The 27,386-nt window shown below is 42.4% G+C and overlaps 1 protein-coding gene across 1 annotated transcript in view; it reads right to left on the bottom strand.

Annotated features, from left to right (window-relative positions):
- Positions 1-27,386, bottom strand: part of LOC132492237 (probable ATP-dependent RNA helicase DDX60) — an 80,274-nt gene that overhangs the window by 13,568 nt on the left and 39,320 nt on the right. Inside the window, exons 20-32 of the mRNA XM_060101607.1 lie at positions 26,963-27,078; positions 25,991-26,130; positions 25,787-25,896; positions 20,521-20,625; positions 19,843-19,971; positions 18,662-18,786; positions 16,335-16,493; positions 12,204-12,351; positions 10,700-10,852; positions 8,566-8,670; positions 6,789-6,989; positions 2,591-2,695; positions 1,657-1,798 (exon numbers count right to left, since the gene is read on the bottom strand). Of these exons, the coding sequence (XP_059957590.1) occupies positions 1,657-1,798; positions 2,591-2,695; positions 6,789-6,989; positions 8,566-8,670; positions 10,700-10,852; positions 12,204-12,351; positions 16,335-16,493; positions 18,662-18,786; positions 19,843-19,971; positions 20,521-20,625; positions 25,787-25,896; positions 25,991-26,130; positions 26,963-27,078 (1,738 nt within the window). The remainder of the gene's footprint in view (positions 1-1,656; positions 1,799-2,590; positions 2,696-6,788; positions 6,990-8,565; positions 8,671-10,699; positions 10,853-12,203; positions 12,352-16,334; positions 16,494-18,661; positions 18,787-19,842; positions 19,972-20,520; positions 20,626-25,786; positions 25,897-25,990; positions 26,131-26,962; positions 27,079-27,386) is intronic.

Below are 27,386 nucleotides of genomic sequence, written 5' to 3'. Positions count from 1 at the left end.
CCATTTTTAATGTTTAAACTGAACAATATAAATTGAATGTTATATTGCATGTTATTTCATGGAGACTAGAAATTTGTAACAAGTATAGCAACTAGGGAATGACTATCTCTGCTGGCAGTTTTACACCTGTGCCTTCTTTCTCCTTCTTACTGCTCCCCCTCTACTTCAGACTCTTGTAACTCCAACCAAAGATCCTTGTCCCCTTACCTGGGACCTTCCTCTTTAGTCTATGATTGGTTTTCTTAAGCATTTAATGATCATGATCTCACCTCCTAAAAAGCCTCTGATTGCATCTCAATGCCTCATAAACAAAATCCAATCTCCTCAGCCAAGCACGTAAGGGTTTCCAAAACTAACCCACAACTGACCCCCCATCCCCCTCCCCTCCCCTCCCTGCCACTCATGTTAATATACTATCAACCCCTAACACAACATGGTAAAGGAACTATACTCCAATTATATATATATATATATATATATATATATATATATATATATATATATATATATATATATATATATATATATATATCTCCCATCAACCTGACTCACTCCCATCCTCCACAGCACGTGACTGTTACATGGTCATGTTAACAAGTGCCACCTTTAATAACTTGCTCATATTTGAATCTTGGCTCAAGACTTACAATATTTAGGTTTTGTGACCATGGCAATTTGTTTAACTTCTCTGTTTCTTCATGTACAAAATAGCAACGTCCATATTATCTGCCTCATAAAGCTTCTGTCTCCATGTTTATAACTGCACACACCTCCCTACATACACACACACAGCAATAACACAACTGCACTTCTTGTTGCCTGAAATTATTTCTCCTCTTACAGAGCTTTTGGGAGACAGAACTTCCTTAGTATCCTTGTTTCACAGAACAATGCACATTCAGAGCCCACTGACATTGTGTAAAACAGAGTGTTCCTGCCAGTCAACGACGGAAGATAAAGCAAAGTTATGCTGTGAAAGGCAAGGAAATCAATAGGCATCAGGAACTACAATGAACTTAAGCACAAAGACAGAAACATTTCTTTTAGGGACATAGTTTAAAGATCTATGGTTTAGTTATAAAAATTAAAGGCTTTTATAAAAACTGCATTAAATGAAACATTAGATGGGCTTTACAAATGGAATTCACAAAAAATGTACACAATTTGACAAAAGCAAATCTGGGGGAAAACAAGTTTCTAGACCATGCAACTAATATGATATCAGCTATTTAAATACACTATAGAATTATATTCAAAGAAAATATGATTGGAGGAAAATATTCACAAATACCAACAGTGAATATTTTTTTAACATGATGGTTTCCTATACCCTTTTTCTATGAGTATATATTACATTTAATTAGAAAAATATTTATCAAAAAATCATATATTAATATTTCTGAATCCTGGAATCAAGGAATCTCTCAAGTTAATAAGAAGTTGTTATTTTTAAATAGTTGCCACAAAATATGGCTTTCTCCTAGGTAATCTATATTAGTAGGTATATAAAACTTTATTTTATCTAATTTGGTATCTCCAAATTATCTAAATATTAACTTGTATTTTCTTTGTAGAAAAAAAAAATTTCCTGAAGTGTTAGCTTCACTAGAGCATCTTTGCTGTTTTTAGACCATACGTATGAAATGTCAAGCTTACCTTTCCTGGTTGGCTGACAGAGATTATGGAAAAGGCCTCTTACAAGAAAACTGACAAAAACAAGATTAGAAGGCTCGTGATAATGCAAATGTGACACAAGTCCAGCAAAGCCTGTAGGATTACCTTCTTGATCTAAATAGCCCTAAAGAACAGACATAATTTATTAGTTTGACTCAACTCAACCACATACCTTAATTAATAGACAACTTATTAAATGCCAGTTTAAAGTAGTACTTAATACTGAGAACTAAAACATTGCCGGCCATATCAGTAAACAAAGGATGTTGCAGCCATCAAGCCATCACATTACAGCAGCCTGGACAGCGAGCCCTGAGGGAACTCAGGATGGAGACAGGATGCTCCACCATCAAGCCCTCAGCCACTGCAGCCCCCACAATGGTGCACCTGAGGACACTCAGGATGGGAAAGCACAGGACGCTGGCCCCAGAGAGCTGAGGTGCAGATCAAAGGAATGATTCCAGTGAGCCCAGACTTTGCATCTTCCCATACGCAGAAAAGCGCTAAACTCCTTAACTGGAGGTGTCTGGTTTTCTTTAATGAACAGTCATCTTTTGAAGTTCTGACTACTGGGTCTTTATTGCAAAAACCCCTACAGATCCTAGCTCCTCCCTTGCCTCTTGGGAGAAGCCCCTCAAGTGTTATTTGAGATGCTATGTCCTGGGCTTGAAGTCCTAAGAATGTCCACTGAATAAAACATAATTCTCAACTTTCAGGTTGTGCTTTTATTTTTTCAGTCCACAATACCAACATAAGAGAGATTAGTACTCATTACCTTGCCCACTTTGATCATTAAATCAACTGTAAGTAGTAGGAATCCTTGGCTATCACCTTGGAAAGACTGGAATTAGTTCAAGATGATGAGAAACAGAGATGGTACGGATCCTATCTCACAAAAAGGCAAACACGGTCCTACCTCCTTGACCAGGAGTTGCAGGGAGAACAGAAAGTACAGTTTCAGCATCTCCAGCGCCCGGGGCTGCTTGAAGGACAGCAGTGAGTGCTTGAGCACGGACAGCACCTGAGGAGAGGAGCCTGTTAATTCACACTGTGCTCCTGCTGAGAAACACACTCCTGGATGACAAGAGACGTGCATTGGAATTTAACATTTTTTCCTGCATATTATGATGTTTTGACATCTTAAAAACCTTGCTGGCTGGGCAGAGACTGATATTCCCAGGGCTACTTCCTAAAGATAACAATAACTTGACAAAGCTTGCTTTTCCTCTACAAACCAACCAATCCCAACTTTACGCCCCACCTGCTGCCTTACCTGAATCTCACACACCAAGCCAATATTCCCCTGTCCTAAAGCACCCCAGGTGCCAGGCAAATAGACACCACTGCAGCTCCCAAAGCCCACCCAAATTATTCCAACTAGCCGGTCCCAAACTATTTACTCTGAGATGCCTTGCCTTTCCCATGGATCCCCTCCCTCCACTCGTGTCTCTTGCCTCCCGACCATCCTGGGGTCTCATGAAGCCCTGCATGGTGCACCCTGCCTGCATTTCTAGGACCTCTGAGTTTCTACTTTGTTCCCCTGAGCCTCTTGTCTGTCTCCTCTTGTGGCCATATCCAACTGACCAGTTCATAAAAGAATATAAAACAATCAAATATATATTACTAATATCCATTTCACCCCACAGATACCAGACCCACCTAAGATTCAGTGGGATTTCACATGACTTGTTTTACCATATTCTTACATGGCACACCCTTTCCCTAACAAAACGGAACATATAAAACAGAATCATTGGAAATGAAACATGTTGCCAAATAATCTGGTAATATATGTGAATCCAGTTTAAGAGCTTACAATCTTGGGTTGTTCTGGAAGAAAATACGATATTATTGATACATTATCCCATGTCCTGCAGTATCGTTGCAGAAACGATGGAATTAGGTTGATTAAGGTCAAAGTAATAAAAATATTGAGATAGTAAAACAGCATCGAGGTAACAGTTCAGATATCTTTCAACTGCCCACCACAACGTTTATGAGGTTCAAGTAAAAGGAGAATTTCCCAACATCACCGAAATTAAACGTGGCTGCCTTTAGGCCTGGGAGTTCACAGTACCCGGGAAGAATCTCTAGTCAATGTAAGGCCAGTGGACTAGGAGGAAGGAAGGAAGGAAGGAAGGAAGGGAGAGGGGCAGGGAGGGAAGGAGGGAGAAGGAAGGAAGGGAGGGGGTGTACCATCCATCACCTCTCCTTTGGGGTGACACGTTCTCAGGGAGCCATGAATGCCCTTTCCTGCAACTTCTCTCTCTCGCTCTACATTTAGAGCAACAGCCAGGAAACAGCAGAGTAGTAAGAGGGTGAGTGACTTCTGGTGGTTCACTGTAACTCTGGAAATGCAGACCACGTCACTAAAGTCTTATTACGACAGTAAGAGTTCTGACTGCAGTGCCTACTGCAGTTCGTGGTGACGAATGGGTTCCACAGGACCAATCTGTGGACCAATCTGTCAGTGACATTGGCAGAAGATGAACTTTCAGTCCAGAAAGGTACATAACTTGAAAATATGCTAAATGTTGAGGTTTGGGCCAAAAGCTATTCATCTAGCTTCACATTTAAAAGGGTATTTAAACAGCACTGAGGTGAGCAGAGAGTGAAACAAAAAGAAAAATCATGCACGCTTCTTTCTTGGCAAACCACCAGATCTGAAGGGATGTACTTTCCTTCAAAAGTGAGAAAACAGAAAACCCCACAAGAGATCAGTTCTTTTAAGGAAACAGACCAACTTCCTAAAATTATTCAGTCATGCTACAACTATTTATTGGGTGTTTGTACCAAGAATTAAGACAAACACCTTTGGCCTAGGGTGCTTACATTCCAGTGGGAAATATAGAGAAACTAAACAAAAACATGGTAGAGATGGTAGATATAGACAGAGACAGAAATTTGCAGCTGTGTAAGGCATGGTGTGTGCTACGTATAAATGAGCAGGGGTCACAGTCGGCACAGCAGACGGGGGTCCATCGACAGCGCAGGAGGAGTGGTGGCAGCAGGCTAACAGCAGAGCAAGAAACTGAACAAGATGGAAGAGTGAGACTGTGCACACATCTGGGGGAAGGTTCTGGAAGCAGCAGAAACAGCAAAGCCATGCCCCTCGGACTGTTACGTGCCTACTGTCGGTGGAGCAGGTAGTGGGCTCATGTAGGAGAGCAGGACGTGGTGAGTCCAACAAGGGAGCCTGGGACCAGGCTCTGTAGAAACTTACAGACCATCACAAGAACACTTGCTTCTACCCAAAAGTAATCTGACCTATGAAAACGGGTTTTTTTAGAAAAACGTATTTTGGAAGAATTCTTTGGCATCCTCAATGGAGGCCAAAAGATATGACCTCTTATGAAACAAGGCACAACTGCATAAGGTAAATGGACAATATAAATTGACATTTAAAAAATATTATTATGATATGAAAGGGTGACACAGGAAGTAGTGCACAATCTCAGGGAAACAAGTCCAGCAGCAGAATGAACATCCACATGGTATCCCCTAAGGAGTAGATCTGAAACTTTAGAGGGTGCATCAGAGACACAGGAGATAAACTCAAGTGTCCTCTCATAATGAAGAAAAACAACAGTGGAGAACAGGAAAACGACTTTTGATTTAAAAAGTTGTAACTTTTCCTGGAAACTGAACAAATCAAAATGGAAGCAAATATCAAAGATCTAACTTAAGAAATCTTTTCTTAGCTCCAGAATGACCTGAGCCCTGCACAACGCAAAGGTTCTTAACATTACCGAATTGTACACTTCAAACCGGTTAAGATGGCAAATTTAATGTTACATGTATTTTACCATGATAAAAACTTCTGAGCATGAAGACTGAAAGTTTTCATCATGTAATAACCAAAACATCAATAAAACATAAAAGGAAAGACACACAAAATAGAAAATTCTGGGGAAAAGAATTTAAATATACAGACTTTTAAAATACTCATATAATTACATAGGCAGAAAGAAATAAACTATAAGAAAACAGGAATTAGCACAGTTCCTCTAGAGGAGATTTCAAGAGTCTGTTCCTCTATGACTGTAAATGCCAGAGGGCAGTGAAGTGATTCTAGTTTGATGTGATAAGTAAAAAGAATATTCCAAGAAATTTATGCCCACACTTGAGTCTTTTATGTGTGAAGGTTACAGAGAAAGCTCCTCACACAGGCCAAGGCAAAGAAGACCAACGACTCTGAAAACCTTTTTGAAAAAAATTAAAAAGTTTGCAAGAAGACGTATGCTTCTCTCCTGTAGAGAGGTAAAAAATAAGAACTCAAACATGGGGACATTTTGGTCTAAAATGATATGCACCTGGCCTGTAGGAGCATCAACAACATAACAAGAGGCTACTCATCACAAAAGTCCTGGAAGAATCCTCACCTTGGCAAACAGGATCCAATTTAGAGGGCAGGCTAATCAATATACAAACGCAGGGAGGAATGGGTCCCTTCACAATGCATCTTCATAAGGATGAAACCAAATATTAAATTATGAATTTTAAATTTCTCATTGTGGAATTAGATTCAAAATATTTATCTGAGCAGAAAATTTCATGGTAAGTTTATAACCATAGCCTTAAGTCCAACTAAATATAAATATATCTTTGCAAGGAACCAAATACACACCTATACTTAGAAATATGACTGAAAAAAATAGCAAAATGAGAATGTGACTGTTTTTGGAGAGCAAAACTAGGTGCAGGTGCTTTTTTTCTTCCTTCAACTTTCTGCATTATCCAAATATTCTTTGATGAACCTGGGTTACTTTTTTATGAAAAATAAACTCTTTTATTACAAAATCATAAACACAAATCTTTTTGTAACCCAGATCTTCTTAAATCCATAGCTAGCACCCTTCACTCCTATGGGGCAATGTTTATCATACATGAAAATAGTCATCTGGGGCAAATCCAAATGCCCATTGGCCATAAATTCTATGATTGACAGAGACAACAAAACTAATTGTTACTCTCCCCACCTGCCCCCAGTCCTCTACCAGCCAAGACACCACCAAGCATTAAAGACTGGTGACTCCAAGAAGCTATCATTACAGATGTAAAAAAGAGCCCGGCCAGTAGCAGAGACTCAGCCCCAGAAACCGTCCCCACAGTACCTTTGCCTTAGCGTCCTCGGGGTCATCTCCCTTGGAAGCCAGGAGCATGAGTCTCAGGATCAGGGATATGCTGAGAGGAAACTGCCCTCTCAGCTCAGGGACATTGGATTTGATGAGCTTTTCGATTTTAGGGAGTGGAATATCAAAGAAATACACATCTCCCCCCAGGTCTTGACCTCGTCGTCCGGCCCGTCCAGACATCTGAAAAGAGAATAGAATCACAAAGTAAATCTTTCCTGAACAGTTTCTCCATCACAGTAAAAGAACTGAGCCTTTTATACTGCATTAGAGCAAGTAAACTGTGCAGATGTCCAACCATTACAGAACTGAGATGAAAATCCAACTGGGTACCAGGCAGGAAATTCACCGTGGCTGAGACAGAACTGAAAACGAGACATTCGTCATCCTGATGTGCTTATTTCATTCCCAAAACTGTGCTAGATATTCATATAATGATATACAGAAGACAAAACAGCAAGAAGAAAAAAAGACGAGACCCTGGTTTCCAGTTCACTTACAGCTGATCTTACTAGTCCTCCTCTCTTCCTTCCCACCCCCCTCCTTTGTCCCTTTTCTCTCTCTCCCCTACACACGTGTGCTGAGTGACAAATCACCATAAAAATTGTGCACAAACTGAGGAGATGCAAGAGTGAGATAAAATTCAGAAACGCTACTGGTACAAAGAAAGTTAAGAACAAACTCTTTACACAAGTTATATTAGTTCTCCTTTAGTAAGTGCTCAGAATGTGCTAGGTCCTTTACCCCTTTTTTATAAAGACCCTACAATCACTACCCTATGAGGTGAGTGTAATCATTGTCTGCATTTTACAGTAGAGTAACTGGGGCTTGGGAAATAAGAAACTCACTGTAGGCAAACACCAAGAAGTGAAAGACCCAGGACTCCAACCTTGGCATTTCCACTCCCAAGTTCACCATCCATAACGCCGGCCCCAGACCCCTAAATGAGAGATTCCCAAAGATGATATGGGGGGAGGGTTCATGCCCAGAACAGCAGCAGAAGGAGAAATCAAAAGGACAGGGGTTGGTAAAATGGAGGAAAAACTAAGGATGTTGTATTGGGTAGGAACAAGGCCCATCAGGGAACAGAAAGGAAGTGTTCCGTGAGGAAGTGGGGGGGGCGCACTTGGATAAAACCTGTAATGTCGGCTGATAGATGTAGCAGAAATATTCACCAAGTGATCCTGAGCAGGAAAACCATCTGCGTTCAGGACACAGTGGAGTCAGGAGACCTGAAAATTAGGAAAACTGTTTAATTACTACAAGCTAAAAATGTATGATGAAAGATGGCAGAAATGGAAATTGCAAGGCCAAAATCAAAACCACTGGAGGAGAATAACAAAGTCGGCTTGGTAGTACAGTGCACAGCAGGGGCAAAGACAAGAGAAGCATGAAAGAGAACCCCAGGCCGTAAACTCAGGGGCACAGGGACTGGATGAGGAGAGAGTCCTCAAGCACCTTGCACGTGTGTCTTCCCTACAAATCACTTCATTGAATTCTTGCAAATGCCATGGGACCATCCTTATCATCCCTATTCTGGAGATAGCAAAGAAGGACCAGGCAGGTTAGATATCTCACCCAAGGTCACATAACACCAAGCCCGTGACCTGCCCGCTATACCACAGCTAACCATGACTGTCAGGTTTGCAGGAAAGTCCCTGTGAATTGCAGCATGTTTGCAAACCAAAGGCTCGCCTTTTTTACTCTATTACTGCCCTATTTTAGCAATGCAATAGGGAGTTTCTGCATATCACAATACCTGTCTGTAGTTTAAGGCATCCAGATAGACTGAGTTTTGAGCAAAAACCACAGATTTACAAGGCATATTGATTCCTAAAGCAAGTGTCCCCGTAGCGGTCACCACCTAGAAAGAGAATAAAACAGTTACTTCATAAAATAGCGTTTCAGTGGAATGCCATGGAGTGACTGAAAGCCTTGAGCTACAGGCTCTAGCATGTTGGCGTTCTTGCTATGTCATATTTCACTGCTCAGGGCCTTGCCCCTCACTCTGCTCTGCCCAGAATATTCTTCTCCCACGTGTCCATTTACCTGGTTTGTTCAGTCCTCCGCTCAAATGTCAAATAGAAAGTTCTGGACCACCACATCCAAAAGGACGGCCCCGTCCTCATTATCCCTACTCGTGGCATCAATGACCACCTCAAGTGTACCATCTGTGTGTTTACTGTCCTGCCTCAGACTCCAGGTCCCTTTCACTATCGTGTACCCCACCCTCCAAAAAGAGTACCAGGCACATGACAGGTGCTCAGAAAATACTTTGTAATAAATGACTAGAAAGGGAACTTCCCACAACAGGGAATAATACTGTTATAGACCCACGTATGGGCAGTGGCCAGCCTCATCCACTATAACTTATCTGTGAAGATTATTTCTATGGAAATAAACTATCTAAGTAATAGAGCAAATCAAGTTTCACCTTTTTCCCTGAATTGCCATAATAACGGACCAGAAAAGGAGTAGGGCAAATTTTAGTTTCTTAAATAATCTATTTTTACTCATTTTTTTCATATAATGCTGGGTATTTCTAATTGTTATTTCTATTGATTATCATAAAGTCATAGTTAAGGTTAATGGTGAAGTATATGGAATAATTTTCTTTAATTATTCTGAACCTGATATCGATACTCTGTCAAAATGAAACACACCATTTATTGTTTTTATAAAGTTCTTCAATAAGAACATGAATGCAAAAACAAAGAACATTAAATTTAGACTATAACTAGAATAAGTACCTTTTGAAAGATGTGTTCTCAATAACAAAGCTAACTCTATTTCCATAGTACTTTTCCTAGAGGGATCTAGTTATCCATTTACTAAGCTACTGGTAATTGAGCAACTACTATTTAACAGATACTATTTTAGACCCAGGATATGCTGATCAAAATGGTTGTGCCTCCTTACCTCAATTCATAATCATGTAAAAAGTTTTGTTTCTGGTTATTGACTTTTAAAATAAATAAATAACTTGTTATTAGTTAAGAAAAAAGCTAAACAAAATTGTTAATGATAGATTTTGGGTTTTTTTCCAGATTACAGAATTACCCTTAAATTAGGATGTCAGATTTTCTTCAAGATTTATTTATTCAGATTAAAAGACAGTCCCTAGAGTAACAGAATCAATCTCTCCCCTCCCCACCACACACAAATATAATGTACATAATTCAAAAAATTAATGTGGCAAATTAGAAAAAGTCAGGGTCTATTTTAAAAGATTATTCAAGGTCTAAATTAACTAGGAAATCACATAAAACCTCTTTGTGAATGTATCCAGAGTATCCCCTCACATCTTTATGGGACACACCAAATACAACATAACAAAGGCTGGGTGTCAAGTGATTCAGGGAACCTTCCTCCTGTCCGCCACCACGGACAGGACAGAGTATGAGGATGGCGCTGCTAAAGTCTGCCGAGCCGTGCAGCAGGCCCCAGGGAAGCAGTACATCCTTGTTCTTATTTCACCTATTACACCGGGAAAAGATCTGATCGAAATGCTACCCTGAATGTCCTCCACACCCATGAAAAGACATCTACAGCCAAAATCACATGAACAGCTGACAAAATGCCATCGACATTATAAATGAAAAGTGGGCATTTATTCCTAGATCGCCACAGGTATAATTCAAACATAGTTGGAAATAGTTGGAACAGTACTTGTTTAGGGGATACTTGAATCTCACGAAAAAGAGATAAACTGAATGAGAGATTTCAAACCCCCTCCCTCAACTAAATGAGATGGAAAATGCAGTGGTATCATGGGACGTTAAAAAAAAAAAAGACATAATTAGATGGGAAAAAATGGTTATTTTCCACTCGTTATGGGTGCTCAGCTTCATATAGACAGAGTTTCAAGTTTTAAAATGAAGAAATTTACTTACCCTAATAAATCCTTTCCTAAAAAGAATCTCAACTAACTGCTTTTCTTTGGTGTTCAAACAGCTGTGATGATATCCAATCCCCCGAGCTGCCAAAGCCTTCAGTTCAGCGCCTTTCCTTGAGAATTTCACTCGGTCAAACACCTTCTGCAAAGTCTGAAAGAAGCAAGGGTTTTAGGGATGTTGATCATCTCTTATCTAATTTTAATTTAAATCAGAATTTAAAATGGTGAAATGAAAATAACAGGCACACTATATAATAATTTAGCTAAATGAGGCCAATTATTTGAAATTAACTCTACATATAAAAAACATTTTATGGGAACAACAGTAACCATCAGAAATGTTCCAAAGTCTTGGAGCAGAATGTCTCATGCTGTTTCACCCCATTTCAGGGGTGAGAAGTACTAACCAAGCAGTAGACAATCCCCAGAGGAGGTGTGAGTGTGGCTGCTCCAGCCTGAGGGAGGTCAGATCAGCCCTAGGAGGTCTCCCTGGGGAGAGCGATTTCTCCAAGCAGAGCAGGTTCCTTACCTTATATGGTCTGGGAAGGCTACCTTCTCACTGTAAATTGGTCACAGATAGCCTTAAAAATATCCCTGCCCTAAGGAGGAAATCCACTTGCATGCAGAGTTTTATGTGCTAAAATAAACACTGCTTATGAAAGAGAGAAGAAAAGAAAAAACCAAAAACCCTAAGAATCCAAAAGCAAAATACCCTCCATGTACAGTCAACTATACAATGGGATATCAAGGACCCATGAAAATAATGATGGTTCTCGAAAAGGAGGAAACCATGAAATTTACAAAAGAATGTATACAATAGAATGCACATATACACACACAGGCATATGCCTGTATGCACCTATATGTGTATGTATGTGTGTGTGAGCATGTGTGTGCGTGTGTGTGTATGTGTGTGTGGTCACAAAGATATGAAAGGTTCATCCAGAAGGGCAGTGATTACTTCTGACGGTTGGCATGGCTTTTATTGTTACTAATTTGTGTTTTCAAATTCGTCTACCAAACGTGTGCATTATTTGCACTATAAAACATTTTGAAGAAGAAACGGCATACCAGATATTTCAATGTCTTTTTGGTGGCATGTTTTGACTATAACACAGAAATCCTGAGCTTTAGAGAAATTGTGTATATATTATCTCAAGTGTATTGGACCACATGTACCGAAATATTCGGTTGAGGCGTGTGAGACCGGAGCATAGAATTCAGGCTGTGAAAAACAGTATTGCAGGAAGAAATAACGGGAGGGCAGCCACCCCCAGGGGTTAACTATTAACAAGCAAGAAATCCATAAACCTAATCCTGTCTTCTTCAAACATGCTCTGCCGAGCCCTCAGGGTTAGGTACAGACAGAAGGCCACGCACAAGGATTTCTATTCTGGAAGCGATGGCATTGAGGCATCACATCCAGCAGCGTCTGGAGCTGCGCAGTAGTAGCGGGAGTGTGAAATGCTTTCCAGGAGCACTGCTCCATCCTGAGGGCTCACCTCAGCATCTATGGCCTTCTGATCAGCATATGTGCAGTCCTGAGGGATCTCCGAGTGCTTCTCAAGAACCTTGAGCAGATTATCATGCTCAGTCTCATGGATTAGGCTTTGATCCATTTTTCTGGGATTTTTCTGGCTTCTTTTATCTCTGTTTATAAAAACAAATTTTAAGTAATGAACGGCCACATTTGGCCGCCATAGGAAGCCCGGGACATCCTTGATCCCCTCACCACCCAGACATTCACTGCTACATACACCCAGACCACCCTGAACCAAGCTTCTCCCTCGGAAGCCTCTGGAACTTGTGGTCCCTCATCAGAAAAGTCCCCTATTGTGTCTGAACATTTGCCTCCCTTCCTCCTACTCTAAGCAACCTTCTTGCCAAATCCAGTTCTCCCAATATGAGCCCCCCGTCCCTTGCTAAAGTGACAAGCATTTTCTCTTTCACAGGCTTGGAGGAAGGTAGGTGCCCCCAGCTCCACATGGCCGAGTGCAGGCCAGCTCCTTCTCTCCTCCTTCTCTCCTCCTGCTACAGCAGCTCTGAGTTTGGTTGCCAAGGGCTCTTGGCGACACCATCCCCTGCAGAATTGCCCTCTGCTGACAGGAGCTCCCAAGAAGTGCCTGGAAGGTTACACCACCTCCTGGGACTGGGAATGTGGCTCCCAGCCAGTACCTGACTGATAAGAGGTACACGAAACAGCCCCCTCGACCCACGCTGACACGATCCTGCAGTGCACCCAGGCCTCCCGGTTGGCTGGGGTCAGCAATATTCCAGCAACACCACACCCTTACGCCTCTTCCTCACTTCTCCTCTGTTGCTTCCTCGCTTTCTTGCAGGTCCCGCTCAGGCACACCCCTTCAACAGATCACTTCCATGAGGTCCCATCTCAGATCTCTGCGAGGAATCTGGCCTAAGACACTGCCCCACAAACACTGGCTTGGACTCAGTCACCAAAGCGCATTATCCATCCCTCCTCACGGGAACCGCCTTTCACAGACACCCACATCTCTGGTCCTTTCTTGGTTTGTCTCTCATGAAGGAGAAAAGCTGCTGCCTATCAGTAAACAAAGGATGCTGCAGCCATCAAGCCACTACAGTCACTCCGACAGTGAGCCCTGAGGGAACTCAGGATGGAGACCCATGGGCTGCCCACCGCCAAGTCCGCAGCCTCTGCAGCCCCCCTCCATGGTGCACCCCGAGGGGACTCAGGATGGGAAAGCACAGGACGCTGGCCCCAGAGAGCTGAGGTGCAGATCACAGGAATGATTCCAGTGAGCCCTGACTTTGCATCTTCCCAAACACAGAAAAGCGCTAAACTCCTTAACTGGAGGTGTCTGGTTTTCTTTAATGAACAGTCATCTTCTGATGTTCTGACTACCTGGTCTTTGTTGCAAAAACTCCTCTACATCCTGGCTCCCCCCTTACCTCTTGGGAGCAGCCCCTTGGAGCTGTCTGAGAGGCTGCCTCCCAGGCTTAAGTCCTCAGAAAGTCTGCCAAATAAAACCTAATTCTCAACTTTTAGGTTGTGCTTTTTTTTTTTCAGTCGACACTCTCCCCTTTGCACATAAGACAGTTCCTAATATGAGAATATGTGCTGACCAGTGTCCCGTCTAACTCCATTTCAGGGGTGAGAAATACAGACCAAGCAGTAGACGCACCAACTTACTTCCTGTGACATTCCCTTCACCTCCAGGGGCAATGCCAGGACCAGCACAGGCAGAGGACTAACGGACGCCCCCTTACTGTTGTCTAAGGATTTCTAAGTTTTAAACTGAGGTACCAAACTTCCAGATAAAATACACCCTCCTCCTACCCTGACAAATAGAGCTCCGTAACCACCTGGAATCTGAAGGGTGAGAGTGAGCTCCAGAGGGACGTCTCCTGAGCTGCACCAACTCCTAATTTTAAGGGAACGGCTGCAGATGGGGAGGCCAGCGTGGGGTTCTCTGAAGCACAGGGCCCAGGGCAAGGGTCCCAACACCCTCAGTGTAATGGTGCTGAACGAGGTAGGAAAATGCTGACTGAAAGAAAATGCACAACCTAAAAGTTGAGAATTATGTTCTATTCGGTGGACATTCTTAGGACTTCAAGCCCCGGAGACAGCGTCTCAAATAACTCCAAGAGACTGCTCCGAGGGGGTGAGGCGGGGCGGGGGGGTGGTGTGCAGGGAGCCAGGAAGCGCAAAAGTGTTTGCAACAAAGACCAGGTGATCGGAACATCAAAGGATTACTGCTAATTAAAGAAAACCAGACACCTCCAGTTAAGGAATTTAGGGCTTTTCTGTGTATGGGAAGATGCAAAGCCTGGGCTCACTGGAATCATTCCTTTGATCTGCACCTCAGCTCTCTGGAGCCAGCGTCCTGTGCTTTCCCATCCTGAGTCCCCTCGGGGTGCACTGCCGGGGAAAGTGGTGGCTTGAAGGCTGCAACAGCCTTTGTTTACCGATATGGCAGCAGCTTTCTTAGTTCACGAAAACATTCGTCTTATGTTTAAAGCTTGACTTGCTGGTCACTAATGCAACTTGACATCCTGACTGCCAGCGTCCTGAAGAAAAGCTGTCTAAGGACTAGTGATTGAAAAGGCTGAGACCTACCATCACTTCCAGGGAAACAGCACAAAAGGCAGAAGGAAGATGCACAGAAGTGTCAGCAGGAAATCCTGACTTGCTCCAGAATGTGAAAAATCTGAGCCCGAGAAGCTCTAAATGCTGTTTCAACTTTCAGGGAAGTAACTACTAATCATTGCAAGATATTTATGGACCAGCTGTGACCTGCCAAGCAATGTGTTAAGACTGTGTAAGCAGCGATTTATAGGAAACCGCCCTCAGCAGGAAGCCCCTTTCCTTGTCACTTTAGCAGAGCTGTATTGTGACTTTTCACCAGGCATCCCGTGCCTTACTCATCTCCAGCCCAAGCACAGCTTTCAAGTCTTTTGATCACGCAATACTTTGCCTAACTTATCGGTTCTTTCTGTAGATCAAAGAAGGAGGAGAGAAAAGTCAGTAATTAACAGGTGACCAGATCTCTTCCCAGGCTTCCCCTTCAGTAATCTCCTGAACAAACTGCGTGATCAAGAGAACACCTAGAGGAAGATGATGAGGATTCCACAAGCCTGCACACAGTGGGGGACGGCGATGACCCTGACCCCCCATCTCAGTGATTAACTGAGATTACTCTCCTCCTTCCCTTTAAAACTTCCATGGCCGAACAGAATCTCAGAGGTGGTTTTGGGGGGACACTGAGTCCACCATCTCCCCACGTTGCCAGCATCCTGATTAAAGGAACCTTTCCTTTCTGCCGACATCTGTGAGTATGTAATCGGGTCCAGCGAGAAGCAGTACCCGAGTCATTCGATAACAACTGGATATATTAATAAAAAGAGGAAAACGCACGGTCCCTGCTGTGAGAGAGCTTAACAATTTAGGAAAAAGACAGCAACACATCATAATCGACCTACTAAATACTGCAGCGTAGCAAGAGCCCGGGAGAAAGGGCACTAAATCTAAGTGGGGCATGAGGGCAAGCTTCAGACAGGGACAGTGAACTCACGAGCAGAAGCTCTGGGGGCGAGCGGGAAGGAGGGACCTCAAGGCAGAAGGGACATGTCACGGGAAAGCTCAGGAGGACGTGTCACACAGGGAGAAGAGCAAATATTGAGTGTTGTCGGATGACAGTAGTAGGACGTGATCTGGAAAAGTGAGGGCAAAACTCCAAACGTGGCGGTCCACCAACAATGGCCCAGGAGAAGGAACAGGGAGTGTGGGTAAGTTCATCGATGAGAACATCAGCAGAGCGGTGGCAGCTACACTGCAGGGTGGGGAGCCTCGAGCTCCCAAGTCCAAGAAGAAGACCGCTGTGATCGCCCGAGGAAGACGCGGGCCCGTCTAGACCAGGCTGCCACTGAGGATGGGAGGGTGGGAGGAAGGGAAGATGCATCTCAGACCCAGAGTCATCAGAATTAGACACCAAGAACAAGGCAGGAGCCAGGAGCACACACAGTTCTCCGAAGCACAGAACTGGCCTGCAAATAAGGGACAGCTAGGATGTCTGTGTAGCCCAGTGTACATTCTTGTTGGGACTTGTGACGTATTTCAGCCTTCCAACCACCAGAGTGTTGAGTCACATACTCACATTGTCTTCTGTGCCTCAAGGGATTTTCTAACTTTTCGAAGTTTTTTCTCCATGTCATAGGCCTCCTTATCAGCCTTGAGGGGGCTTCTGCTCTGTTGCTTTATCTCTAGGAGCCTTTTCACACTTCTAGCGCTTCTCTCTACAGCCCCTAAGTTAAATCTGGAAACAAAGGAAAAGAATGCTTGCCTTGAGAGTAATGTGATAAATACAATTCAGTCATCTAGCCATCCACTGCTGTCATCCTGACACACAGCTGTTGAGTTTTTATGGGTTTTTCTTTTTTTTTTTTTTTTTTTTTTGCGGTACGCGGGCCTCCCACCACCGCGGCCCCTCCCGCCGCGGAGCACAGGCCCCGGACGCGCAGGCCCAGCGGCCATGGCTCAGGGGCCCAGCCGCCCCGTGGCACACGGGACCCTCCCGGACCGGGGCACGAACCCGCGCCCCCTGCACCGGCAGGCAGACTCCCAACCACTGCGCCACCAGGGAAGCCCTGTTGAGTTTTTAATCTCCACTTTTATGAGCTTCATCCTGAACAGGCACACGAGGTGTTCTGGGTCGGCAGACCCATCATTAACCGCCTTACAGGAAATAAGAAGTCCCCTCCTGGGGCAATGGCAAGCAGAGCCCCCAGAGATTTCTCCTGGAAGAGGGGTCAGGCACCCCACAGGCAAGGAACGGATAACAGTGGATTTTCTCTATTTACAGAAGAGAGATGTTCCTCCTCCCCCTCTTAAGAGGTGAGAAAAAAAGTTTTTACTCCTTTTTATTTATTTTTATTGTTATTGTAGTTGTTCTTGTGTCTAATTCCACTGGTCTTTAGGTCTGTCTTGTAACAGAATCAAAGATGCTTAGTATTAGATAAATATATGTAAGTCCAGATATTTTTTTCCCAAAGTATAGTTGATTTACAATATCATGTTAGTTTCAGTTGTACAACATCGTAATTCAGTATCTTTGAAAATTCTATTCCATTTTGGTTATTACAAGATCAGGGCTATCATTCCCGGTGCTGTACAGTAGGTCCTTGCTGCCCATCTAATATATGGTAGTTTGCATCTATTAATCCCAAACCCCTAATTTGTCCCTCCCCACTTTTCCTCTTCCCTTTGGTAATCGTAAGTTTGTTTTCTATGTCTGTGTGACTGTTTCTGTTTTACTTATACATTCATTTGTATTATTTTTTAGATTCCACATATAAGTGATAGCATACAGTATTTGTCTTTCTCTGTCTGACTTATTTCACTAGAGAATATTATGGTTAGTGAAATAAGTCAGATTTTTTGATGGCCAAATCTTTTGTGAATTTTAGTGCCTCCTTTGCTTTTCTCTGTGTTATTTTGTTTTCAGTTTTATTGAGACATAATTGACATATAACACTGTATACGTTTAAGTTATACAAAACATGACAAGTTGATAAAGGTATACATAGCAAAATGATGACATAATAAGGTTAGTTCACAAAACCACCACCTTCCAAAGTTACCTTTTTTTCCTTTTGTGGTGAGAACATTTAAAATCTACTCTTAGCCACTTTCAAGTATGCAATACAGTATTGTTACCTGTAGTCACCATGATGGAATTAGATCCTCAGGACTTATTCATTACATAACTGGAAGTCTGTACCTTTGACCAGCATCTCTCCCTTTCTCTCACCCCCATGTCCCTGGCAACCACTAATCTACTCTCTGTTTCTATGAGTAAGGCTTTTTCAGATTGCACATACAAGTGAGATCGTACAGTAAAATTTTGCTCTTTTAGGCAGGATGGAGAGAATTGGGGGTTTTCATCCTAACTTCTTGGATTGTGACTATTTCTTTCTAGAGACCAGGTAAACCCAGGGGTTACTGGCCTCTACAATACAGAAATGTCTCCAGAGTCTGGGCTTTATACTTTTTGACATGGAAATACCTAGGGACATATGGTCCAGACTTCCTGGCACCTTGGGACTTAAACTAGCATATTATAAGGCTACTTTAATTTTATGTGGGGTAATTGTGTGCATAAACATTCTATCTCTTTTGTAAAAAACCTAGGTATTGACTGAAACTTAACAAGACCTAATTAAAAATACACTAGTTTATAGTAAAAGAAGAAGAAATGGAGAAGGAAAACCAAATAAAGAAGATGATATGTAACAGCACAAGTAAAATTATTTTTGTAAGAACTAAACTACAAAGGTGTAGTTTTAAATATGCACTCTAATAACAAAAGGGCACCAAAAATCGTACCGAACACTATTTTACAAGGGTCAAGTTTGTGTAACTTCCCGCTACTTAGAAGAATGCATCTAATACAAATTACAACCAAAAACAAATTAAATGACTTACAAAAAAAACAGTGCAGGTAACTTCTCCATTTGCCATAGCTTTTCAACAAGACGTGGAAACGTAACGGCCATGTTTTTTGAACTAACAACCGGAAGAGGACGAAGATTCCTCAGAACCATTCTGGCCTGTGGCAGTGAAAAGAAAATTATTGTAAGTTCTGCATAATGAAGACATGAATTCCTGCTTCTGGCTAAAACATTTTCATAGCTATCTAATCTATATTTCTGTGGTTCTTTAATAGACAATGTAACAAAAACAAAAATAATGAAAGTATAAGATAAAACATTGCAAAAGAACCATCAGAGAAATATATAAATCAATATTTATATATCATATACGAGAGAACAAAAAGATAAACAGTAATACCCACGTGCGTGCGCGCGTGCAATTTAACATGCAATTTTTTAAGGCAACACAAATCAGTCAGGAAGAGGATTATTTGGTAAATGATGCTGGTTCCACTACATGGCGTGGAGGTGGGATAAGTCAGTTTCTCTCTACATAATGTAACATATATATACATGATATAAGTTTCTATATCATGTATCACTTACAAATACATTTTAAAGGTTTTTCTTGACAAAAGAAGTGGAATAAAATATAATTATATAGGAGCAGGAGGTAAGTTAAAATAGAATGGGAAAAACTCACCTGAGAAAACTCTATAATATATATCACACCCCCAAAATCAGAAACCTTAATATGTGACAATAGAGCAAACTCCAAAATAAAAAGACCAGCAACTTACTTAAAACAAATATGCATAACTCATAGGACCCTGGACTAAGGTTGTAATACAAAAATCGTTCCTACAAATTAAAATAAAAATCATAAAAGGAAATAAAACTTTCCAGATGAAGAAGAGATAAAGGGACGAAAAGCTCTTCTCAGCTGCTGTCACTGTGATTCCATCCCGAGCACCATGACCAGGCAAGGGCCCCTCTGTCCTCAGCCGTAGAATGTGGAGCGCACGTCAGGGGAGGGACGGAGGACAGGACACGGACACAGGTCCTTTCTCTCTCTCTAGTCTATCTCAGAATCACTGGACTTCATGCTCAACTGAAAATCCTACAGTGGAAGTTGAAGGTTAAAAAAAGCCAGAAAATAGTAATGACTGCACAGCACATCTCAAGGGAACAAGGACACAGAGGTGCTTCACCCGAAGCACGTGTGATAATTACCTCCTGGACGTGACCGCTCTTCACCCAGCCTGTCAGTTCTGCCTTTAAGCTCTCTCCATACTTTCTAGCGTCCATCTTTCGAATGACTATTTTATTCTTAAAATGAATGAATTCCTCCGGACACAGCTCCTTGAAAAGGGATACCACAAAATTCAATGAAATCATGCAAGAAAATCCAAAAGTGTTTCTCAGCAATATGTCTCATTAACAGAATTACAAACGTCTTGAGAGTAGAGGTTGAACTTCTATCTCCCCATCATTTCTGGTGTGTAAACCTAATAGGATGGTGAACTCTTAAGGCAGAATGTGCAGCAAAACCAAACAGGAGACGAACAAAGATGGACAGAGAGAAGGGAGGGGCGTGAGAGGAGAGAAAGGCAGGAACAGAAACCCAGGACCCGGCGCATAGGAGGGGAGATGAAAGGATTGTCCTATCACAGAAAGTGAAAGAGGAAAAGCGCGCTCAGGAGTTCAGGGGCATTCCGCCCAGTTACAGGAGAACACAGACTGTCAGGAGGAAGGCTGTCAAGAGAAGGGGCAACCTTATTTTGGAAAGAGTCCACAGGTAACTTTCAAAGATCAGATGCAAGTGATCAGAAAGAGTGAGAGCTTGTCTTTGTGAACAGCAGTTACCATCCACTTCAATCAATTCAAAATAATGGCAGAATTACTATTTACCTGAGCCCTGGGCCAACTTTCCCAGAATTCAAACATGGTATCATAAAGCTGGATCATTTCTCGAGGTGAAAGGGTAAGATCAGAAGGGAATCCGAACTTTTCAATCTATGTATAAAATAAAATTGAAAAATTTAATATTCCTTCTATTCCATCTGATGTTCCATCCTCTGCCTCAGAATCACTCATTATCATCAACCCAACGACACTGAAAACAGCACTGATCTAACATGCTCAATAATGGCTCAGCGCAAACAAAATACTAACCGAGAGTGTCCCTGATTTACTAAGAAAGGAAAAAACTCAAAAGCCCACCAAAAGGTTTTTGTATTTCCTAAGACCTTTCAGCTGAGCCAATTCTCTTATGAGGGCTGGGAGGCTCAAAGATCTGTGGACTCAGTTTAGACAAGAACACACAGCCTCCACCCTGTAACTGGAAGTGGAACTGATTTAATTATGAATATGATTCCTGGCTTTTGAGCACCAAGCCAGGCTAAAAGGGGCAAATCTGATTTTCTCAAGTCCTATGATAACTTGAAGGTCACCTTCACGACACTCAAGGAAACTTCTCCCCAGGTTACTGACTTGGTTCTGCTAAGCCTTCTGGATATCCACGTCATTATTTTTCCACAAATATTTTTAAATATAAATTAAAAATTCCTGTTCTCCAAAAGCCTGTACTGCAGTAAATGTTACTGGATTCAACCACTGTTGCTAAGAATCCACTGCCTGTGAAACTATGATCCCTGAGACGCTGGCAGGTTTTCTTCAAAAGAAAAGTTGGGGACGGGGGGGTTTATTCTAGGAATAGGCTTCCTCAAGGGTTCTCACTGGAAACGTTAAATCTCCAAGAAGGGGCTACAGTATCCAGATTTCTCCAAAATTATTTGACAATAGGGAACTTGTTTTAGTAAACAGCTGCTAAGTTATGAAGCTCAGGTTTGGAAGTTCTGGGCTAAAAAAAGCCACCCCAAACAATACAGCTGAAAAAACTTGTTTGGTACGATGGAATGTGCAATCAAGTTTGAATCAGAAGATCTAGTTCTAATTCTACCTCTAAATGCTAGTTCCTCATCTAAAATAAAGGATCAAAATATCTGTCCTGCCACCTTACAGACTGTGCTAAAAGCAAACAAGATAAATACATCAGTACAGGTTTTTTAAAACTTTTTAAACTCGTAGAGAAATAAGTCTTGAAGAGCTAATGCCCAGTATGGTAATTACAGAAAACGAAGCTGTATTATGAACACCAAACATGCTAAGAGACTAGATCTTAATTGTGCCACCACAGAAAAGGGATGAGGGGCTTCCCTGGTGGCTCAGTGGTTAAGAAGATGCCTGCCCCTGCAGGGGCCATGGGTTCTATCCCTGGTCCGAGAAGATGACACATACCGCGGAGCAACTAAGCCCGTGCGCCACAACTACGGAGCCTGCGCTCTAGAGCCTGCGAGCCACAACTACTGAGCCCGTGCACCACAACTACTGAGCCCACATGCCTAGAGCCCGTGCTCCGGAACAAGAGAAGCCACCGCAATGAAAAGCCTGCACACCGCAACGAACAGTAGCCCACGCTCGCCATGACTAGAGAAAGCCTGCGTGCAGCAACGAAGACTCAACGTAGCCAAAAATAAATAAATAAAATTTAAAAAATAATAAAAAGTAAAAGATGTTAAAGAAAAAAAAAAGAAGGGATGAGGACTCAGACTTGACACAGGGGGCAGACACACTGCAAAATAAATGTATCAAATCAACATGCTGCACCCCTTAAACTGATACAAGGTTGTATGTCAAATGTATTTCAATTAAAATCATCAACCAGGCTTTGAATGAGGCTTGTAAAAATCTATAGGATGCAGGTGATTTCCTGGAATCACTGTTTAGCATCTCAGTCTGAGTAGTGAACTAACTGAACAGAAAAAACGACATTTTGCCAAATAGTACGTGAATATGTTATTTTGGAATGTTAGCATTTTCTTCTCTTATTATTACTACTTAAGAGTGGCAACTTATTTTGCCTAAATAAAATAAAATAAATCCAAGAACTATCATAATTTTTAAGACACAAATCTTCTGTTTTGGTCACGAAAATTCTTATGATTTCTTAAGGCTTTTAAGCTTTTTAAAAAGTCTGCGTGTCCTTATTTCTACCATGGAGGGCAATTCTGCCTTTGCCGCGGATTTGTTGTCAGAATTAAATTACATAATACATGGCATCGGCCTAGTAAACTGCCTGGCACGTGATCCGATGCCTCAACTGTCGCTGTGACTGATGAATGACCAACCTACAGGTCTTAATGTTTTTAATCAATTTCACGACTCCGTGGCTAAAAGCCGGGCATTCCCTTCAGTTGGTCTTCACTATACGTATGATAACTTACGAGCTGGTAAAAAACTGAGCCAGCCCAGGTGTAAAAGGAAGAGACATAAAAGGTCACAGATTCACACTCTCCTTCATTTATGTACACACAGCATGACCCACGATGTTGTTTGGGCAAATCACATCGTCCCCAGCCTCGCAGGTGATGGAAGCATTGCTCCACGTGCAGGCGAAAAAGACCAGTGGCTCGGTTCTTCCCACACTTGCCGGGGCTGACACCGTCATCCCACCCCACCCCCGGCAGCCTGCAGCTGTCCCTGGGGGGCCGGATAACTCTCCACTCCACCAGAAACGAGCCTCAGGTGAAGGTGGGCACTCCCTCAGCTCACTCATCCTGCCCCCCTCTCTTCTGGGACCACCCGTGTGACAGAGCTACAGAGCGGACGCCCAAGGGGGACGGCCCTTCTCTTTACGTTGACGCAGCTCGTTACGCTTGTCCACGCCGCCCACTCTCACACATCAATCTGAGGTCTGCTACACAAGATCAGGAAGCACCTCCTTGTTCAGAAAGGCCGACTTGCTTTTTATCACTGATGCTTTAGGAAACATCCCATACACACAGCTGCCAAGATACATATTTAACACTGTCCAAGCCCCATTCCTATTGCCAGAGTCCAGGAGCCTGAAGGAGACTCATGCAGCAGCGTGACGTTTGCAGAGGTCACATGGGGTTAGAGGAGCCGGAGCAGCTTCTCAGTTGTTCCAGTAATAGGTACTGAGATAGAGGAAAGGCACGTGGACCAAGATGCCCGCCTCGCCAAGTCCTCCCAACCACTGTGCTCACCGCTGCTTAAAGACAACCTGCCCCGAACCATCCAAACACAACAAATGACTGTGAAAATACTACGCTACTTAAAAACGCCAGGAAATAACATGGAAAGAGAAGAGAAGAGGAGAGAAAGAGAAAGGAGTCTTGTTATCAATTTGTGGGTTATCATCACTATTCTAGTTTGGGGATGTGAGTTAGGTCACAGGAATTTTGCCCACATTTTAGTTTTCTTTAGAGTGTAGACAGAGCCACTGCCACACAAAAGAGAAAGTTCCATAATAAAATCCTGTTGGAACATTACCATCGCTAGGATTCATTCCGTTGCTTTTAGAAGCTACTGCATCACAGCCCGAAGGCTATAAAGTGATTCTCACTCCCTCCCTCACCCAGGCATTTGTCCACCAGATTGTTCAGAATACAGTGATAAGACTGCAGGCTCTGGGATCGGTCTATCTGAGACTGCACCCCAGCCCCACCCCTTCCTCAGGGGTACAAGTTCTCTCTGCCCCACCTTCCTCACTTGCCAAACGGGAATATCAGTACAGCATGTATCCTAAAATTGTTGTGATGGTTAAAAGAGACAAAATACGTAAAATTCTTAGAACCCAAAGTAAGTGCTCCATTTGGGTTGGCTATATTTGTGTCATATACATTTCAATTTTATATACATAGCAGTTAGTTACAAACTACAAGGACATAAAATCTGTCTTCAAGGACTTAGTCTAGTAAGAAGACAAGCACGTAAAGAACTTCAGCAGCAAGCTGACCATAACTGTTGTCATACAAGAAAAATATAGACAAGGTGCTATGGAGAGAAGATTCCATCGAGCTAAGGAAGTCACAGAGGATTCTGAAGAGGTTTCCCATTAGAAGAATCATCAAAGATGAACAGAGTCTGGACAATGGGCACTTTGCATCTGTGCTGAAACACTCTAGTTTATATATAAATCATGAGGGCTTCCAGGTAAAATCCATCAAGTGGATGAAGAGAAAGGACTTGGGGCCAGTTCCTAGAAGACCTGGGAAGCCTAGCTAAGGAGCTGTGCCTTTTGCCGGTTCCAAAGAAAAGCCATTAGAGGCTCGGCAGGATCAGAATTATCCTTACTAATTATTTATCTGAATTAGCTTTCTGATCCAGATGATTATTTAGGCAGAACATGGAACTACTCCCTGTGACATCAAATATTTTAAACAAAGAAAACTCTATGTGGCTTAAAAATTGTCCATTTAGGGGCTTCCCTGGTGGCGCAGTGGTTGAGAGTCCTCCTGCCGATGCAGGGGACACAGGTTCGTGCCCCGGTCTGGGAGGATCCCACATGCCACGGAGCGGCTGGGCCCGTGACCCATGGCCGCTGAGCCTGCGCTCCGCAACGGGAGAGGCCACAGCAGTGAGAGGCCCGCGTACAGCTAAAAAAAAAAAAAAAAAAAAAAAAAAATTGTCCATTTAGAAGGCTCATCTGACAACAGAATTTAGAGTATATTTAACTTATCCAGTCTTGGAAGGAAGGCAAACTATTGCTTAATTATCACTTTGAGAGGCAACCAGAGCTTTAATGGGCCATTCCTGAAAATAGAAGGAAAAAGGAAAAATAATATGCAAGAAAAATTAAGAAATCTTCCCCCACTCAAACCCCAGTGCGCCAAATGAGGTCCCCTTAAGACCTCCACCTTACTGATTCACTACCAAAAAGTCATGTGATTGCTATGCTAGGGAAAAGCGTCTTTTCCCTGTTTGACCTAATTCACAGCAATCAGATTCTCACACGTACAAGGTACTGTCCACACACAGTTGTAGCTGCATTAAGAGAAGAGGCAGTGTCCTCGAAGGTGGACAGATGGGACACAGGTGCTGAGAAGAAGGAAAATGGGCAAAGAATAAAGAAAATCGACCCAAAAAAACTTCAGGTTAAGATGTCCAGTCATTCTTAAGCTTTGCAGATGGAGACAACACTGAGGAGCAGATGAAAACTATGCAGTTATTCTTGTTACTCTTAAAACTCAGGTTCAATATCTGTTACAGAGCATCGATTCTGTAATTCTGATGAGCGTAGCCCAGGCAGCTTTGCAATATGATACAAACCACCGATGTGGCTCAGAACAAACATGGCGAAAGCATCACTCACATGGTCCGTGGTCAGCGCCGCGCATGGGTGAAAATGGTCAAAGGAAATGTCATGATTGTTTACTGAACATATGTGCTTCTCTAAATCATTGTATCTCTCTGCATAGAGCACTGGAAATGAAGAGCAAGGATTTCCAAATGAATGAACACACAATGGTTGGAATAACTTGAAAAGATAAAATTCCTATGAATATGTCAAACATACCAAGTCTCACTTTATACGACTGCTTCATCAGTAAGTAGTCTTGGTGAGAACTGGCGCGGCAGCCAGCCTTTCTTGAAGCAGTATTTTTTTCCATCATACTGTCTGTTCGTTTCCAGTACTGTTTTACGGATCGTAGCCACCTTAAAAATTAAAATTACATATTATTTAGGCAGAACATGGAACCACTTCCTGTGAAATGATTTTAAAGTATTTTAAATAAAGAAAATTTTATGTGCCTTAAAAATTACTTAAGGGAATAGGCCCTGGAGCCAGATGACCTAAGATCGAATCCTAGCGTCCTTACCATGGGCTGAAGCTCTTGGTTGGATCACAAAATCTCTCTGGGCCTCATTTTCCACATTTAAAATGGAAATAATAATAGCAGTATGGAAAAGACTATCTAACAGTAGTAATGAAAATAATAAATCATAAGGGTTGTTGGCCATTTAAAATAAATTAACATATGCAAAGCACTTAGAACGGCACCTGGCAAATAGAAGTCTTTGCTATAATTGTTGTTAGTGGGCAAAAATCTAGCCCAGTGAATAAATAATAGGTGTTTTCAACTAATAAGCCTTCACTATCTTTCTAAACATCTACAAAGTGGGACAACATAAGAAATCTCAAGGTCCATGGCAGAGCATGTCATTATACCATTTTAATCTTATTTCTTGGTAAAGGACAAAGAAAAAGAAACATAAATCGATAACTTCTGGTGAACCTTTTTTGAGATATGGGGGAAATTTCCTAGTCAGCTGCAGATCCAGCTGGGACAACCCTTGATTTTCCTTTATAGAGTGTGGCCTTGCTCAGCACCTGCCAGGAGGGGTGACTCTGTTCCTTGAATATCCAGAGATAAGGTAATAAATTCACCAGAAAGTTATGAAACTCTCCAGAACCCAGATAGAAAGCATGACATTCAAACATTCAAAACAGATAAGCATTCTATCTGGACTAGAAGCTAATGCCTACTCAGTGAGATGCTCCGGGTTGCTGATGGTAGCAGAAAGGGCCAGGAAGGGGCAGCGGATCATGACAAGGAGATGCTCCCAGACTTCTGCTCCAATTTCTCCACCAAGACAGTGGACCTATTAAAGACAAAAATTCTCCATTAAAAATGAGCAGAAGGTCTGAAAAGATATTTTTCCAAAGAAAACAAACAGATGGCCAGCAGGCACATGAAAAGATGCTCAACATCACCAATCATCGAGGAATGAAAATCAAAACCACATGAGATATCACTCGCATCTGTCAGAATGGCCACCATCAAAAAGAACATAAATAACCAGTGTTGGCAAGAATGTGGAGAAAAGAGAACACTTGTGCACTGTTGGTGGGAATGTAAATTGGTGCAGCCACTGTGGAAAACAGTATGGAGGTTCCTCAAAAAACTAAA

Source organism: Mesoplodon densirostris, chromosome 6 (genome assembly GCF_025265405.1).
Source record: "Mesoplodon densirostris isolate mMesDen1 chromosome 6, mMesDen1 primary haplotype, whole genome shotgun sequence".
NCBI classification, from domain to species: Eukaryota; Metazoa; Chordata; class Mammalia; order Artiodactyla; family Ziphiidae; genus Mesoplodon; species Mesoplodon densirostris.
This window is presented reverse-complemented; position numbering and strand designations above follow the sequence as displayed.